Genomic DNA, 18584 nt, shown 5'->3' with positions numbered 1-18584 from the left:
ATTTTAATCGGTATCAGCTTTTTTTGGTCCTCCAATAATCGGTATCGGATTTGAAAAATCATAATCGGTCGACCTCTAGTTTGAAGTACATTACCACTGTAGTTACTGTAGTAGGTCAAAGCTGTGTTCTGGAAAACATTGGTAAAGCTTGGGTGGAATAGGCATTGTGGTGCTCATGTGAATTTCCTTTCTTTTTCAGTTTCAGACCAATGCCTATTCTCACTTAAAACAGTTTTTTGTTTTTAATAAGTTAATGATTTAGAAAGTGTCTTGACATTGTAATACATTTGGAATCCAGTCTATGGAGTACATAAAAATAACATATGTAGCCTACGGTAGAAAGAGTAGTAGCCTAATTTATGTTAAATTCATTTGATAGAGCGTTGTTGGAGCTCCGTAGCGAAAGGAAAACCCAGTTACCTCTGCTGCAGAGGATACGTTCATTAGAGTTACCAGGCAAAGGCATTTTAGCCCACATAAATGCTTCACAGTGTTCAAGTAACAGACACATCTCAACATCAACTGTTCAGAGGACACGTGTAAATCAGACCTTCATGGTCATTGCTGCAAATAAACTACACTACTTAAGGACACCAATAAGAAGAGTTGCTTGGGCCAAGAAACACGAGCAATTGACATTAGAACATTGGAAATCTGTCCTTTGGTCTGATGAGTCCAAATTTGAGATTTTTGGTTCCAACCGCTGTGTCTTTGTGAGATGCAGAGTAGGTGAACAGATAATTTCCGCATGTGTGGTTCCTACCGTGAAGCATGGTGGTAAAGGTGTGATTGTGTGGGGCAGCTTTGCTGGTGACACTGTAGGTGATTTATTTAGAATTAAAGCCACGCTTAACCAGCATGGCTACAACAGCATTCTGCAGCGATACGCCAACCCATCTAGTTTGCACTTAGTGGGACTATCATTTGTTTTGCAACAGGACAATGACCCAATGCACCTCCAGGCAGTGTAAGGGCCATTTGACCAAGACGGAGAGTTATGGAGTGCTACATCAGATGACCTGGCCTCCACGATCGCCCGACCTCAACCCAATTGAGATGGTTTGGGATGAGTTGGACCGCAGAGTGAAGGAAAAGCAGCCAACAAGTGCTCAGCTCATATGTGGGAATTCCTTCAAGACTGTTGGAAAAAGATTCCAGGTGAAGCTGGTTGAGAGAATGCCAAGAGTGCAAAGATAGTTTTGATATATTCACTATTATTCTACAATAGTGGAACTGTGTGTGTGTGTGTGTGTGTGTGTATATATATATATATATATATATATATATATATATATATATACACACACACACACACAGTTCCAGTCAAAAGTTTGGACACCTACGAATTCCAGGGTTTTTCTTTATTTTACTATTTTCTATATTATATATATATTTTTTTAATAACAAGCACACCTAACATGTATAGTATTTTCTCTGAAGCTCGGTTTATTAGCAGTGTTCAACATACATCAGACAGATGTAACCTACTGCATAAGCTCCCTTTCATTCCTGTCTTCTCTGCTCTGCCGCTGCTGCACTACTGGTCTATAGGGACACTCTGTAGTCAGAATTAGCATGTGTTTGAACCCATTAAAACACTTTCTCTCACACGCCCTTTCCCCCCTCTTTCTCTGTATTGCTCTCTCGTTCTCTCTGTGTTGCTTTTATTTCCCCTTCTCTCTTTCTCCCCCTCTGCTCGCTCTCTATTCTCTCTCCCTCTCTCTCCTGCTACTCATAGCCTGATGTGGGAGCTCCACTGTGGCCTTATTTCGTAGCTAGGTTGCATCTATCTCAAGTCAGTCACTGTCAGCATACTGCCACACTCAGTAACACTCAGTTATCTTAATGGTTTCAATTTCTGCCTATACCAAACATCATGCAGCTAATTGGATTGAGTTCCCTAAAACAACCCAGACTATTATTCATGGAAACTATTAAACTATTCAATATGTTTGACGCCGAGAGGCCTATTATTTCTCACTAGGATTCGACTTTGTTCATGACTTGAGTTCAGCAGTACAGTTGGAAAGATGGTTCTACGTTCTAAAATGGAGGTTAAGATTAAATGTGCACAGTTGTGTAAATGACTTAAGTAAAAAATACTTAATTCGTTTTTGGGGTAATCTGTCCTTTACTATTTATATTTAAAACAACTTCTACTTTTATTCCACTACAATCCTCATGAAAATAATGTTCTTTTCACTCATTTTCCCTGACACCCAAAAGTACTTGTTACATTTCAAATCCTTAGCAGGACAGGAAAATGGTCAAATTCATGCACATATTAAGATAACATCCCTGGTCTTGTCTACTGCCTCTGATCTGGCTGACTTACTATACACAAATTATTTGTTTGTAAATGATGTCTGACTGTTGGAGTGTGCCCCTGGCTATCCGTAAATTCAAATAACATGAAAATCGTGCCGCCCGGCTTGTTTATTATAAGGAATGTGAAATTATTTATATTTTCACTTTTGATACTTAAAATATACTTAAAACGAAATACTTTTACTCTTAGTGTTTTACTGGGTAACTTTCACTTTTTCTTGATTCATTTTCTATTAAGGTACCTTTACCTATACTCAAGTATGACAATTGGGTACTTTTCCACCACTGAATTTGCAGTTGCTGTCAATATTACTGAGCTTCTCATTAAAGGGGAAAGGTCAGTCTTATCTCCTGATCTGATACAGGTGGGATTGTGGGATTTCTGGAGATTGCATCACTTTAGAAGATTCTCTATTGGAAAGACTAGCCTAGAGCTTTTCTGAAAGGGATGTGGTCTAAAATGTGATTCTTAAGCTCCTGCTTTTTCCTTATTAGTATTATTTTAATGATAAAAAAAATATATTGCCGGGGTGGAAAGTGTGTGGACTTACTTACTGAGCAAAACATAATTTACAGCATCAGGTTCTTAGCTTTTACATGCCACATGAATGACTATGGTGGTGACAAGTTTCAGAGACAATTGTGCAAATTGTAGACACCACTGCATGGAACAGGTAGGACATGCTTCTGTAGCTTTCCCCTGTGAATACACAGTACTACACTCAGAACTAGACAAAACAATTAAAGATTCAACATTGTCATGTGTTATAATAAAAAAAAACATTGATGTTGCCTAGCTAGCTAGCAAAGTGTGTTGTATATTATGCCTACTTTGGCATAGCTAACATTAGCTACGTTAACTACACAATAGTTAGCTAGCTAGCTTTTCTTTAGAATAATGGGCAAATGTTGCACAATCCAGGTGTGGAAAGCTCTTAGAGACTTAACCAGAAAGTCTCACAGCTGTAATCGCTCCCAAAGGTGCTTCTACAAAGTATTGACTCCGGTGTGGATACTTAAATAAATAAGATATTTCTGTATTTCATTTTCAATAAATTGGCAAAAATGTACCGAAAGGTTGCTGGATCGAATCCCCGAGCTGACAAGGTAAAAATCTGCCGTTTTTGCCCCTGAGCAAAGCAATTAATTCCCAGCTGCTCCCCCGGGCATTGATTTAAGGCAACCCCTCGCACCTCTCTGATTCAGATGGTAAGAAAGCGACACAACTGCCACCTACTGGTCTGAGGTGATGTTTATTGCTAGTGCTGGCGCAGAACCTATTGTCTACATCAGTGGTTCCGAACTCCAGTCGTCGAGTACCCCCAATGGTACATCTGTTCAGAGGTGGTAAGTACTCTTGTCCCAAAAATCGTAGACAATCCTATGTGTCTCTGAGGCTTTATATACTGTATTCTTCACCCTCAGGAGGTGTGCTTTAAAAAAAGAAGAAAAAAAAAGATAACCATACACATCTACAGTCCTTTGACATTTTATACCTCTCCTACATCCAGAATAGGACTAATGCAGTGTGGACTGAGAGATTGCACAAATTGATGGTAAAGAAGCCCTATTGGAGAGGGAGAAGTCTGTTAATAGCTGCTCATATTGGGTAAATTATATCAGTGTTATGCTAATTATACAAAAATGGTTTGTCGAGATCAGTGTGGAAAAACTTGACTGGCCTGCACAGAGCCCTGACCTCAACCCCATCGAACACTTTTGGGAGGAATTGGAACACCGACTGCGAGCCAGGCATAATCACCCAACATCAGTGCCCAGCATCACTAATGCTCTTGTGGCTGAATGGAAGCATGTCTCAACAGCCATGTTCCAACACCTAGAGCAGTGTTTCTCAACACTGGTCCTCGAGTACCCCTCAACAGTGCGCATTTTTGTTGTAGCCCTGGACAACCACACCTCACTGAGGGCTTGATGATTAGTTGACAAGTTGAATCAGGTGTGCTTTTCCAGGGTTACAGTAAACATGTGTACTGTTCGGGGTACTGGAGGACCAGGGTTGGGAAACACTGATCTAGTGGAAAGCCTTCCCAGAAGAGTGGAGACTGTTAGAGCAGCAAATGGGGGACCAACTCCTTATTAATGCCCATGATTTTGGAATGAGATGTTCGACAAACAGGTGTTCATATACCTTTGGTCATGTAGTGTACTTTATAAAGAAAAATATTTATCAGAACTCAGAGGATATGCCTTCTTTAATGTCCACTCGGGTCTGTGTGCTCCCCCTACACACACACACACACACACACACACATACACACAGCAGTTAGTTAAGATAACAGGAAGGGTGTGTCAGACTTTCTGTGTTTATTGATCTTTTATCGCTTTGTAAGCATCTAGCCCCTCCCCCTCGTCCCTCTATCGGAATGTAGCGACGCCCAGGAAGACATTTTGGAGATTCCATACAATAATCACCATGGCAACCCCAATCAGAGATTCCTTTATATGAGTATTGTAGAAAGTCCCTGTGCCTTCTCTCCCCCATAAGTGTGTGTGTGTCTGTGTGTTTTCCCACTGTTTTCACTGCTAGAGACGGTGTGGTCTGTTCTGCTCTCCCATGGGCTGACGGGTGTGGAACATTTGTACCAACAGATAGGAATCGCCCTCAGTGTGCGTCATCACCTCAAACTCTCCTCTCTAATCTATCTCTCTCATCCTCTGTTCTTTATTCAGCCCTCTAACTTTCCCTCCCTGTCAATTTTAGAGCTTTTATTAGTTTAAGTATGCACGTTAATTTCTAGAAATTAAAAACTAGAGCCATAGAGAGGATCATCAATCTCGAGATGCTGTGTTTTGTTGTTGCATTGTGTAGTGTCGTCTTGTTTTGTTGTTGCATTGTGTAGTGTCGTCTTGTATCACATTGTGTCATGTTTGTTTGTGTGTGCATGTGTATTGTGTGGATGTACAGTAATTGCACGTTGAATGTGTTGAGGCAAAGCTAGGAACAGCAAGGCAGTGATTTATACACTCATCGTTAACACGTAATTTCTGTCTGATTCAGACTGAAGGGATTAGAAGCTGTAATTAAGCAATAAGGCCCGAGGGGGTGTGGAATATTGGCCAATAGGGCCCCACAGGGGATGTCATAATATTCATAAAACCTAGCGGTCAAACACAGAAATGGTTCCAAGTGTTTTTTTTCTTCACCATTCATTTTTCCCCATAGGAATTTTAGAACCACTTCAAACAAGATCTGTAGGCTTTCCCTGGCGTGATGTTTTGATAACCGTGTAAATCTCTCTCGGACAAGGGGACTTTTATCAGGGTGACTTTTGTCCGATTCGAAAATGCAAATTAGCATCAAAGTAGACATCATGCAAGACTACAAATCCCCTGCAAGCTTGCATGTCATCTCTAGCTGACACCTTTGCTGTCAGCTAGCTAGCTTCCTTAATCCAAAACAAAAGATATATTTAACATGTTTTACTATTCCATATTTCATTGATCTAATATGTATTATTTATGCATTTGGTCTTGTACAGAATACTATCCTAGTAGCAGTCAGGTATTTACAATGTTCCATGAATACTAGGCTAGTTTATTTTTTAAATAGTTTTTGCTGCTTAGCTCCATTAGCAACACAATTATTTTACCACATCCTCTTCCCTTTCAGCCGGTGGAGGTCTATATTTAAACCCTTGTAATGTCTGGTAACAATATGATCGAGGTGAAAGCTATTTCAATTCATGGTGTCAGAATGCACTGCTGTATTAAATAACTAACTTGTTGACATGTTCTGTTGCAGATTCAAAGCCAGATTAACTCATTGCAGAATGTATCCATAATCATGAAAGAATACGCATATTTATATGACAAAACACCTAGTCACCAATCACGTCAAACACCTGAACTCCAGCAGTTACATTGTTTTTAAAGAAATCAAAACGGTAAACAATGCATATAAACATCTGAATTGAAGTACTATTTAAACGATTTATTAATCAATGCCACAAACCTGGGAGATTGAAGAGCACCATATGAACAATTATTATTAACTGAGAGCTCACAGATTCTTCTGCTTCTCCATTCTAGGAATTAGACCAGCACAAATAACACAACATGAAAAACAGCATATTGGGATTTTGGTGGGTGAGTTATAAATAGAAAAGCTGGATGCTTAAGGTAGGTTTAATATAAAATACTAGGTCAACTCCAGCAGAATGGGGAAACGAGGAAGCCTAAATGTCGCTATATCAACACCCTTGTCAATTTTACAGGTCCATGTTAAATTAACAGGTCGCCCAGGCCATGCCCAGCCAACCAGAAATAGATTTTCCCCTCAAAAGGGCCTTATTACAGATAGAAATACTCCTCCGTTTCATCAGCTGTCCGGGTGGCTGGTCTCAGATAATCCCGCAGGTGATGAAGCCGGATGGAGAGGTCCTGGGTTGGTGTGGTTACATGTGGTCTGCGGTTGTGAGGCTGGTTGGATGTACTGCCCAAAAAATAAAAATAATAAATGAGGTGGCTTATGGTAAAGAATTCAACATTAAATTATCTGGTGGACATTCCTGCAGCCAGCATGCCAATTGCACACTCCCTCAAAACTTGAGACATCTGTGGTGTTGTGTGACACAACTGCACATTTTACAGGGCCTTTTATTGCCCCCAGCACAAGGTGCACCTGTGTAATGAACATTATGTTAAATAACCTTCTTGAAATGCCACACCTGTCAGGTAGATGAATTATCTTGGCGAAGGAGAAATGCTCACTAACACGGATGTAAACAGATTTGTGCTCACAATTTTAGAGAAATAAGCTTTTTGTATGCATGTACGTATACACATATATATATATCTATATATATCTATATATATATATACACACACACACACACACACACACAGTATTTACAGATTGATACTTGTAGTCAAAGTATCGATGTAATATTGCGATATATAACTGTATTGATGTTGCTTACTATATTAATGATCTGCTGTCCAGAAGGTAACTGCTAACAGAGCAATGTCTCCCCGCAGTAAAGCAAGCACACTGACTCGAGAGAGGATGCTAATCGGTTCATCTCTGAAACCTCTCAAAAGCCAGACCAAAATAATGCAGCTATCCAGGACTCAAATCATTACCGGTTTAAAATCAAGCATAAATTGTATCCTAAAACGTTGTTTACATACGACAGACAGTTAGATGGTCCCAGAGGGGAAATCAAAGACTGTTCTGTTCTTCCATTTTGAAAAAGGAAATGTTTTCTATTCTTCAGTTCATGGACTATTTTAGCTGTTTGCCCAGCTGAAATTGTATTGGTTTTTGTCGTGTTTTGATAATGTAGCTGTAAGGTTGTGAAATGAGGCAGCTTGACAATGAGACAGGCAGATACTATTAGGCAGATTTAGATGTAAACATTTGAACACGGCATCCACTGATGGGTTTTAGCTTACTGCAGCCATGAATTTCCCCTAAAATACTTATTTAAACACAGTGTTAGACTTCACGGGTCCAATAAGTTGGGGCATCTAGACCGGGTCCGATCCGAGTGAGGGAAGCAGCAGAAAATTATTTTCTAAAGCTACTTTATTATCCATAGCTGATTAAACATGAGGTGCTGCTCTAGCAGGCGGGGCAGGAACCGTACTGTGAGCGAGTGACGGACTAGAGACGGAAACCAACCAAGTCGACTCATGCTATAGTATACTAATAGCTGCCATATCTAGCTTATTTATTATAAAATAATATTACCTAGTACCTGTCTTGACTGCATCAAACCAAGCGAAGCTACTTAAGCTAGCTGGCAAGGATAATTGAGGCTGCAGTGCATGCGCATTCTCATCCTACAGTTACAAATAACTATGAAGTAGCTCGTGGTCACAGTAGCCAGTCCTTCTCCTTTACTTTTAATTCCATCATTTTAATTCCATCTCCTAACTTTTGCCAAACACAGAGCGAGGCTCTATGACTTTAGCCTATTGCCGCGTTGATGACTTATGATGGCCAACAAGCTACACGTACCACGCTCCACTCTTGTGAAAAGCAAGAGCATAAATAATTACATTTCTGTCTCTCTCTCTACTGCAGCAGTCGCTTACGGATCTGTACAGGCCCTTCTGTCAAGTCAGTTCAAATTCCACATACCTGAGACCCGTGACAGTCATATCAAGTCTGACCCAGACCTGTGACATTATTTAGAATTCTGGATCAGGACCCACTCGGCTCCCGGATCGGATCTCAAGTATTTGGGTACAGGTGTATCCGTTAAGACCTCTAACACTGACCAAGCTATAGCTGACAGTTTAGGAAAAAAAAAATGGATTGCAGTTAAGTGTGGCAGATGGTTAATATGTTAATGGTATCTCTAATCAGCCAAGGGTGAAGCCTAACGTTCACTTGGTCATGCATTGATGTCAGTGGAAGTGAAAATTCTGATTCACCCCTCAGTGATTACAGTAAAGACACTTTCTAGTCTGTGTGGCAAGACACAGGGTGCTCCGCATGTTATGTTGGAGATACAGCGGCTGTTCGAAGAAGACTAGTATATTTCTAATCAGTAGCTGAGCATGGGTACAGGAAGGTCAGAGGTAGTGTGTCAGTAACAGTAATCACAGAGGACGGGGATGCTGAGGAGGGCAGCAATGCCCTGGAGGCCTTAGACAAAATCTGCTGACAAACTGGGAAGTGTAGGTTAGGTAGTGTGTACTGTAGGCCTACAGCGTACTATACTGAGAGAGGGTCAAGCTGAGGTGAGAAACTGGGACGGGTGTGTGTTTACGTATCGTGTGTGTGTGTGGAGCTGCTGGGAGTTTTGGTGGTTTTAAAGACAGATACCCTGTGGGGAATTAGTAATGTGTGCAAAAATTATCATCCCCAATCTCATTTTCCTGCTCTCTCTCTCTCCAAATCCCCCTCCTACGAACATCCCCCTTCACCCCCCCCAGCTCACAGCCCATCACAGCACCCACCCCAGAGTCCATTCCTGGGTCTGTTTTGTTTCCGTTATTAAAAAAGCAGTACAGGCAAAGCTGCCAAAACAGAGGATAATGATGTGAAAATAACCCGGAAAGATCAGCCTGTCTGTCAACTATGTTGTTCAGCTCTCCCCACGCTGGTTATACAGTATATTCTGTACGGTGCATCAGATCCAGCGGCTTAATAAACACATGTACGCCCACGCACACATGCACATACACACACACACACAGGAAGGGAACAATAATAATCCAAAAGCCTTTACATCACCTGCTGTACTGTCCAACCAAAGTCACTATGGCGATAACATCCTGGCCTTAATTTATGATTTTAATAACCTTTAATTTCTGCTCAAATGAATTCTAGAAATATGATAATCCACAATTAATGGCTTCTGGGTTGATGGATGGGGCAAATGTAAGAGGTAATCCAGGATAGCAGAAAGAGGGTCTGGGGCTACAGTACCAGCATAGACATTTAGTACCCTTGTATGAAAGCCTGGCGTGTTCTGCACACACAATTTGGTCTGAAAGCATAGTATGGTGTTCGAGAATAGTCTATTTGAAAAAGTCTAATTTGATCTGAAAGGGAAAGGGGGATACCTAGTCAGTTGTTCAACTGAATGCCTTCAACTGAAATGTGTCTTCTGCATTTAACCCTGCATTTAACCCTTAATTGACATCCACGTCTTCGGCGCCTAGGGAGCATTGGGTTAACTGCCTTGCTCAGAAGGACTGATTTGAACCTCGTCAGCTCAGGGATTCGATCCAGCAACCTTTCGGTTACTGGCCCAACGATCTAATCACTATGCTACCTGCCGCCCCTAAAGCATAGTACGTATTGAAAATAGTCTGTGATAACGTCTAATTAATTTTGGGCACCACTTGTTTGTTATTCGTCAACAGGAAACTATAAAATAGTTACAATTATCATATGATATAATCTGAAAGCAGTTCAGGACTTCTAAGTGAAAAGGCAATGCATTTCTACACTTTCAGTTGTGTAGTCCTGGAACAGGAATATGTAAGGCCTCAGTTCAGGAAAGCTGTGATTGGTTAAGGCGAGGGAAGGGTTCTGGGGGCTGAGTCCGCCCCCATTTATCACCTGCATTGTTCTGTGTGGCTTGAAAACAATTGAGTCAAGACGGTCTGACTCTCCAGACACCAAACAGCACACTTTTCCGTGAACAAATAAGGGTAGTAATACCTGTTAATAGCAGAAAAACATCACACATTCCGAAACTATTAAGGTGTATGCATTCTTCCCTGCTGAAACAGTTTGCATATATTACCACAGTTTTTGTTCGTTTTGGACTGCTGTTCGGTCACACAAAATGTTTAATGGAGGCAAGCCGCATTTTGAAGTCTACGCCCCTTAGTCTGTGATTGGTCAACTGGAGGGGTGATGCGAGTTTCTGCTTCCTGATGGCTCAGCCCGAAACTGGATTCAACATGGCGAACGACAACTTCAATCATCGATACAAAAGTACCTTCACCAGTACAATTCTATCCATCTGTCCATATAAAGACCAGCATGTAAAATGTAAGTTCATGGAGGGAGATTGCAGAGACCCTGGGGTCAACCGCTTGTTCAAAAAAGTACGGTAGGGTTCGCGACAAGTTCATTTTGACAAATTTGTATTGCTGGCTTGTTCAGAATGTGGAAAGACTGACGTTTTGGAGTTCGGTTAGGGTTTTGTCGGCTGTGCGGGCACAGTCTTTCTCAACGGCCAGCTGAATTTCGGAAGCCGAAGTCTACTTCCCTTCGTTGGTGATTGGTCAACAATAGGGATTGAGGGTAGGTGAGCGCTAGCGTCCCACCAGGCCAACATCCGGTGAAACTGCCGAGAGCTAACATTCTAAATACACCATTTGTTATAGTAAACATTCTTGTAAATACATATGTATCTTACATCATTTAAAAGATGAACGCTTATTAATCCAGCCCCTGTGTCAGATTTCAAAAGGGCCTTACTGCGAAAGCAAATGTGCGATTTTCTGAGGACAGCGCCCCCCGTACACACAAGTATTACTAGCATTTTCCAACCAAGCATTAGCGTCACAAAAGTCAGAAATAACAATAAAATAAATCGCTTACCATTGAAGATCTTCCTTTGGTGGCAATGCCAAGTGTCCTAACTACACAGTGAATGTTCGTTTTGTTTGATAAAGTCAATTTTTATAGCCTAACACAAAACATTTTTAAACCGCTTGCGTCGTGATTTCCGTCTCATTCAACTTTGGACAAAGCGTTCGTGGTAATTACACACACTAAACAAATGTTTATCCAGTCATGGTTGGTTTCATTGCAATCCTCTGGTTGTTACTAACACAACCATACTTGATGGTTCTTTTCCCGGGATGTATTGACCGAAACAAACCGATTTTGAAGACCCCAATCAATGACCTCATTGCGCATCAATGGTAGGACCGGTCTGTCGTTGATTGACTGTATTTTGGCCCAATGACCACTGATCATCTTGAGATCTAGCTTGGAAGATAGCCAATGAGCTGAGATAAATGCCAATATGTAATGGTTATACACTGCTCAAAAAAATAAAGGGAACACTAAAATAACACATCCTAGATCTGAATGAATGAAATATTCTTATTAAATACTTTTTTCTTTACATAGTTGAATGTGCTGACAACAAAATCACACACAAATTATCAATGGAAATCAAATTGATCAACCCATGGAGGTCTGGATTTGGAGTCACACAAAATTAAAGTGGAAAACCACACTACAGGCTGATCCAACTTTGATGTAATGTCCTTAAAACAATTCAAAATGAGGCTCAGTAGTGTGTGTGGCCTCCACGTGCCTGTATGACCTCCCTACAATGCCTGGGCATGCTCCTGATGAGGTGGCGGATGGTCTCCTGAGGTAGCTCCTCCCAGACCTGGACTAAAGCATCCGCCAACTCCTGGACAGTCTGTGGTGCAATGTGGCGTTGGTGGATGGAGTGAGACATGATGTCCCAGATGTGCTCAATTGGATTCAGGTCTGGGGAACGGACGGGCCAGTCCATAGCATCAATGCCTTCCTCTTGCAGGAACTGCTGACACATTGCAGCCACATGAGGTCTAGCATTGTCTTGCATTAGGAGGAACCCAGGGCCAACCGCACCAGCATATGGTCTCACAAGGGGTCTGAGGATCTCATCTCGGTACCTAATGGCAGTCAGGCTACCTCTGGCGAGCACCCAAAGAAATGCCACCCCACACCATGACTGACCCACCGCCAAACCGGTCATGCTGGAGGATGTTGCAGGCAGCAGAACGTTCTCCACGGCATCTCCAGACTCTGTCACGTCTGTCACGAGCTCAGTGTGAACCTGCTTTCATCTGTAAAGAGCACAGGGCGCCAGTGGCGAATTTGCCAATCTTGGTGTTCTCTGGCAAATGCCAAACGTCCTGCACTGTGTTGGGCTGTAAGCACAACCCCCACCTGTGGACGTTGGGCACTCATACCACCCTCATGGAGTCTGTTTCTGACCGTTTGAGCAGACACATGCACATGTGTGGCCTGCTGGAGGTCATTTTGCAGGGCTTTGGCAGTGCTCCTCCTGCTCCCCCTTGCACAAAGGCGGAGGTAGCGGTCCTGCTGCTGGGTTGTTGCCCTCCTACGGCTTCCTCCACGTCTCCTGATGTACTGACCTGTCTCCTGGTAGCGCCTCCATGCTCTGGACACTACGCTGACAGACACAGCAAACCTTCTTGCCACAGCTCGCATTGATGTGTCATCCTGGATGAGCTGCACTACCTGAGCCACTTGTGTGGGTTGTAGACTCAGTCTCATGCTACCACTAGAGTGAAAGCACCGCCAGCATTCAAAAGTGACCAAAACATCAGCCAGGAAGCATAGGAACTGAGAAGTGGTCTGGTCACCACTTTCAGAACCACTCCTTTATTGGGGATGTCTTGCTAAATAACTAATTTCCACCTGTTGTCTATTCCATTTGCACAACAGCATGTGACATTTATTGTCAATCAGTGTTGCTTCCTAAGTGGACAGTTTGTTTTCACAGAAGTGTGATTGACTTGGAGTTACATTGTGTTTAAGTGTTCCCTTTATTTTTTGAGCAGTGTATGTTTTTAAGTCCAGCCTTTGTCGTAAACTCTGGCGTAAAAGAGGTTCATTCGCCATTGCAAATCCTACTTGACGGAGCCACGGGTGTTACGCATAGCAGTACATATTCAATAGCATTTTCAACAATTTTATATATTTAAATTATGGCGAATAAATCCGGAAAAGCTAAATCCCAAATTAACCCAAATTATAGAGGAAATAGATGGAGACAGCGAGACCGAGTTGCTTCAGGAAGATGAATCTTTCATCGAAACTAGTTTTGAAATATCATTTGTTTTTGTTTTTTTGGATTTTCTTATTTTATTTGCAATATATAAAAATATCATCTGTAACGAAATGTGTAAAGTACACATTGGCTATACTGTGTGAGTTTGTAAGAAGCAGGCAGGAAAGAAAGAGGCATGGAAGACCATTTCCATGTCAGACCTTTTCTGCTACTTTTCAATGGTCATTTACATGGGCCTGGTGAAGTTGAAAACTCTAAGGGACTACTGGAAAACGTCAGCTCTTTATCAACTGCCATGACTGTCATGTCTTGTAAAAGGTTTCTGACTGTCTCACGGGCGTTTCACATCAGTGACCCAGACGTTGATGGGGAGAATGACAAGAGGCACACCAAGGTTTGATAGGCTGTGCAAAATCAAACCTCTCTACCCCAACATCGTTGAGGCCTGCAAGACCTATTTTCAGCCCGCCCAGAACCTTTCCATCGATGAGAAGATGGTAGCTTCAAAGGCCAGAATCAGCCTCAAACAATACATGCGTAACAAATGTGGTTACAAACTGTTTGTTTTGGCTGATTCTGTGTGTGCCTACACTTGCAATGTCTTTTATTTATGAGGGGGAAAACAGTTTTGCTACCGGTAATGGACTGAGTTATGATTCCGTTATGGAGTTATTGGATTTTCAACTGCTGCGGAAGGGCTACAAACTGTTTGTGGACAACTTCTACACAAGCACTACCCTGTTTACAGAGCTGAGGAAGCGGGATGTGTGGGCTTGTGGCACCATTCGGACCAACAGGGTCGGTTTTCGAAAAGACGAAGGTGAATGACATGCCTAAGCGGGCTGAGCGGGTACCATGCGATGGAATCTGTGAAGATGGCCTGCTCTTTGTGAAGTGGATGGATACCAGAGAGGTGGTCATGTTCTTCAGTATCCACAAGTCCTTCAGTTGAGATCACATCGTCAGGCGTGTGAAGGATGGTGCCGGGGCATGGACCACAAAAAATGTCCCCATTCCAGTTGCTGTGAAGGACTACAACAAGAGCATGGGAGGTGTGGACCTGTCAGATGCGATGCGCTGATAGGATACTACAATTTTCTCCACAAGACCATGAAATGGTGTAAGACATTTTTCTAGCATTTCATTGACATTGCTGTGGTGAATTCCTTCATCCTCCAGAAGGAAATGGCCAAGAGCTGTGGACAGCCCCCCATCTCACAGTTAGCCTTCAGGGAGCTGCTCATTCAGGAGCTTGCTAGCTACAGCATGTCCACTGCAGCACCTTCTGTCCCTTCTGCTCCAACCAGTGGTGTTCACCTGCCCAGATTCATCTCTGCAGGCATGAATGTGCCTCAGGGCAAACAGGATACAGTAGGGAGACGTCGTTGTGCCCTTTGTCACAGGAAATGCCCCATCACCTGCATCACCTGTTCAGTAAGCCTCTGCTTTACAGCAGAAAGAGACTGCTATGGGCCATGGCACCGTCTTACGTTCTTCATTCAAATCATCCACAGCATCCTATCTGTATGTTTGGCTGTTCTTGGTCATTTGAAAGATGGTGCAGCCACAATAAAAAACAGAATGTATGTTTATTTCCTTTTTAATTCTTCTACCAGAACTATTGTGTTATATTCTCCTACATTCAATTCACATTTCCACAAAATGCAGAGTTTCCTTTCAAATGATACCAAGAATACGCATATCCTTGCCTCTGGGCCTGAGCTACAGGCAGTTAGATGTCTTTAGGCGGAAATTGAGAAGAAGGGGGGGGTACCCCGAAGAAGTTAAACTAGATACTCGTTTTGATGCACTTTTTTTTTAATTGAAAAATACCAAACATCTTCGGTAGATATCAAATTAATGATAGATTTCTTGAGTTATCTTAGATTAATTCTGACTTTTGGGGAAGTGTATACTGGCTATGGCGTCTCAAAAGGACAAACGGTACTATTGCCATTAAAAAAAAAAATTATAGCGAAGGTCTCGTAAGGGAGTATTCGAGCACACTCGGTCGTTTCGGCTAGCCGCCAGCCGAACTGAAGCATGCTGATGCCTTTATTAGCTACACATCTCAACACTTTAACCTCTTTATTTGTTGTCCCTTTGTGCTGTTTTTAGGCACTTTGTGTGCAGTCCATCGATTCCCGTGGATAATATCTTTGGCTGAGTCATCACTGTTTTGTCGGGACTCTGCTGGGTCTTTTTCTCCTGCTAGCCTAGTACCATTTGGTTCAATCATGGCTGAGTGCCCCTGGCATTGTCATATACTAGAGGTTTGACATTAGCAAAAGAGGGAAGGACAACTCCTGCTGGGAACTTACTGTGAGTGGCCCCCCTCTTCCTAGGTTCTCTGGCCAGTGGAGAGAGGCTAAATGTGTGTTGTCGTTGTTCTTGTTGTCTGGCGTGGATGTGTGAAGTCCACGCTGTTCTACCATGGTTTGTTAATGTGTTGTCCCTTCTGTTTCTCTCCCTCTCCCTGTGTTCCAGTACGCTACCTGCTGAAGAACAATGTCAGTCCAGACTTGTGCAACGAGGATGGACTCACTGCCCTACACCAGGTGAGCTTATGTTCCTGTCACTAATTATAAACAATATAATTACTAAGTCCTTCAATCCACATATTTTTCAGTGGCAGTCATACTTTAGGTCCAAATAGTTCTCCCCAGTCGCTCTGTCTCTCTCTAAAATCCAGGACACTCAAAAAATATATATGGTTATCCGGCACCATCAACTGATTGAAAACCGCTTAAATGTGCCAAAAAGTTATCGTATAAAATAAACATGCTTGGTGGTGTAATGTGTGATGGAGCTGGTGCCAGAAAACCAGCTCGGGCCTTCAGCTCAGAGTCAGTCTGCTTGTCTGTCTGTCTACAACACCAGATCATCTGCACTCTTAGGATATAAAACTGAGCCTTCTGAGCCCTCCCCCAAAAATAGCAGCCACATCCAAAGATTGGGGGGGTTGTGGCACTTGCGTGTGTTTATTAACTCGGCTAGCCGAACCGAACGAGTGTACTCACATACTTGACTGGCAAGAAAATATAATTTGTGCAAATTACCCAGGATCTACTAGACTTTATGTATCGAAACACAAATAATAGGCGATATACGGAGACAGAGAAGATGCCCGCTACAGGTTTACAAGGGTGGATGTAGGGGCATAAGGCCGAGAGAGCTATGGTGGAGTGTTTCAAGAGTTCTTTTGGGTCTAAACAGAAGACCCTCGATTTACAACCGCCAGCTGTCCTGCCAGGTTCCACAATGCCAAGTCCTCATGTTTTCCTGGGAGATGCAACTTTCCCCCTACAAGAGGACCTCATGCGCCCTTATACATGTATGTTGATAATAGACTGTTGGAATCAATTTCACTTATTCTGTTTCAGATTTCCCATGTTTATGTATACGTGTAGGCACCTCTATGATGAATGACGTTTTATTTATTTATATACAGTACCAGTCAAAATTTTGGACACCTAATTATAGGGTTTTATTTTTACTGTTTTCTTCTACATTGTAGAATAGTAATGAAGACATCACAACTATGAAATAGCACATATGGAATCATAATATTTTGTCCATTAAGATAAAATTGATGAGAAATACAGTGTAGACATTACTAATGTTGTAAATGACTATTGTAGCTGGAAATGGCAGATTTTTAAAATATATTTTATTTATTTTTATGGAATATCAACATAGGCGTACAGAGGCCCATTATCAGCAACCATCACTCCTGTGTTCCAATGGCACAGTCTGTTAGCTAATCCAAGTTTATCATTTTAATAGGCTAATTGATCATTAGAAAACAATTTTTCAATTATGTTAGCACTGCTGAAAACTGTTGTTCTTTTTAAAGAAGCAATACAATTTGCCACCTTTAGATTAGTTGATTATCTTGAGCATCATCATTTGTGGGTTTGATTACAGGCTCAAAATGGCCAGAAACAAAGACATTTCTTCTGAAACGTGTCAGTCTATTCTTGTTCTGAGAAATGAAGGCTATTCCATGCGACAAATTGCCAAGAAACTGAAGATCTCATACAACGCTGTGTACTACTCCCTTCACAGAACACTGCAAACTGGCTCTAACCAGATTCGAGTCCTCAACTGGCAACTTCATAAAATAGTACCCGCAAAACACCAGTCTCAATGTCAACAGTGAAGAGGCAACTCTGGGATGCTGGCCTTCTAGGCAGCGTGCCATTGGAACACAGGAGTGATTGTTGCTGATAATGGGCCTCTGTAACACCTATGTAGATATTTAATAAAAAATCTGCTGTTTCCAGCTACGATAGTCATTTACAACATTAACTTCATATGGCTGCAGGGGCAGTATTGAGTAGCTTGGATGAAAAGGTGCCCATTGTAAACGGCCAGCTCCTCAGTCTCAGTTGCTAATATATGCATATTATTATTAGTATTGGATAGAAAACACTAAAGTTTCCAAAACTGTCAAAATATTGACTGTGAGTATAACAGAACTGATATTGCAGGTGAAACCCTGAGGAAAATCAAAACAGGAAGTGGCTTCTATTTTGAAAACTCCATGTTCCATAGCCTCCCTTTGCTGGATTTAAAGGGATATGAACCAGATTCCTTTTCCTATCGCTTCCTCAAGGTGTCAGTCTTCAGACATAGTTTCAGGCTTTTATTTTGAAAAATGAGCCAGAATGATAACATCGCGTCAAGTGGTCACATGAGTTTTGCTCGCGCAAGAGTTTGGGCAGCCACTGCTTTTCCCTCCTACTGTGAAAGACATTTGCGGTTGATATATTATCGATTTATATATTTTAAAAACAACCTGAGGATCAATTATAAAAAAACATTTGACATATGTGGGCATTATGGAAACTATTTGGAATTTTCGTCTGCGTTGTCGTGACCGCTCTTTCCTGTGGATTTCTGAACATAACGCGACAAATGGAGGTATTGTGGATATAAAAATAATCTTTATGGAACAAAATGAACATTTGTTGTGTAACTGGGAGTCTCGTGAGTGAA

The 18584-nt window shown here is 41.9% G+C and overlaps 1 protein-coding gene across 1 annotated transcript in view; it reads left to right on the top strand.

The window, feature by feature from the left end:
- Positions 1-18584, top strand: part of LOC109890799 (protein phosphatase 1, regulatory subunit 16B) — a 118814-nt gene that overhangs the window by 57504 nt on the left and 42726 nt on the right. Inside the window, exon 3 of the mRNA XM_020482836.2 lies at positions 16071-16141. Within this exon, the coding sequence (XP_020338425.2) occupies positions 16071-16141 (71 nt within the window). The remainder of the gene's footprint in view (positions 1-16070; positions 16142-18584) is intronic.

Source organism: Oncorhynchus kisutch, linkage group LG5 (genome assembly GCF_002021735.2).
Source record: "Oncorhynchus kisutch isolate 150728-3 linkage group LG5, Okis_V2, whole genome shotgun sequence".
NCBI classification, from domain to species: domain Eukaryota; kingdom Metazoa; phylum Chordata; class Actinopteri; order Salmoniformes; family Salmonidae; genus Oncorhynchus; species Oncorhynchus kisutch.
Note: the sequence above shows the minus strand (reverse complement) of the source record. Positions and strands in the feature narration are given on the sequence as shown.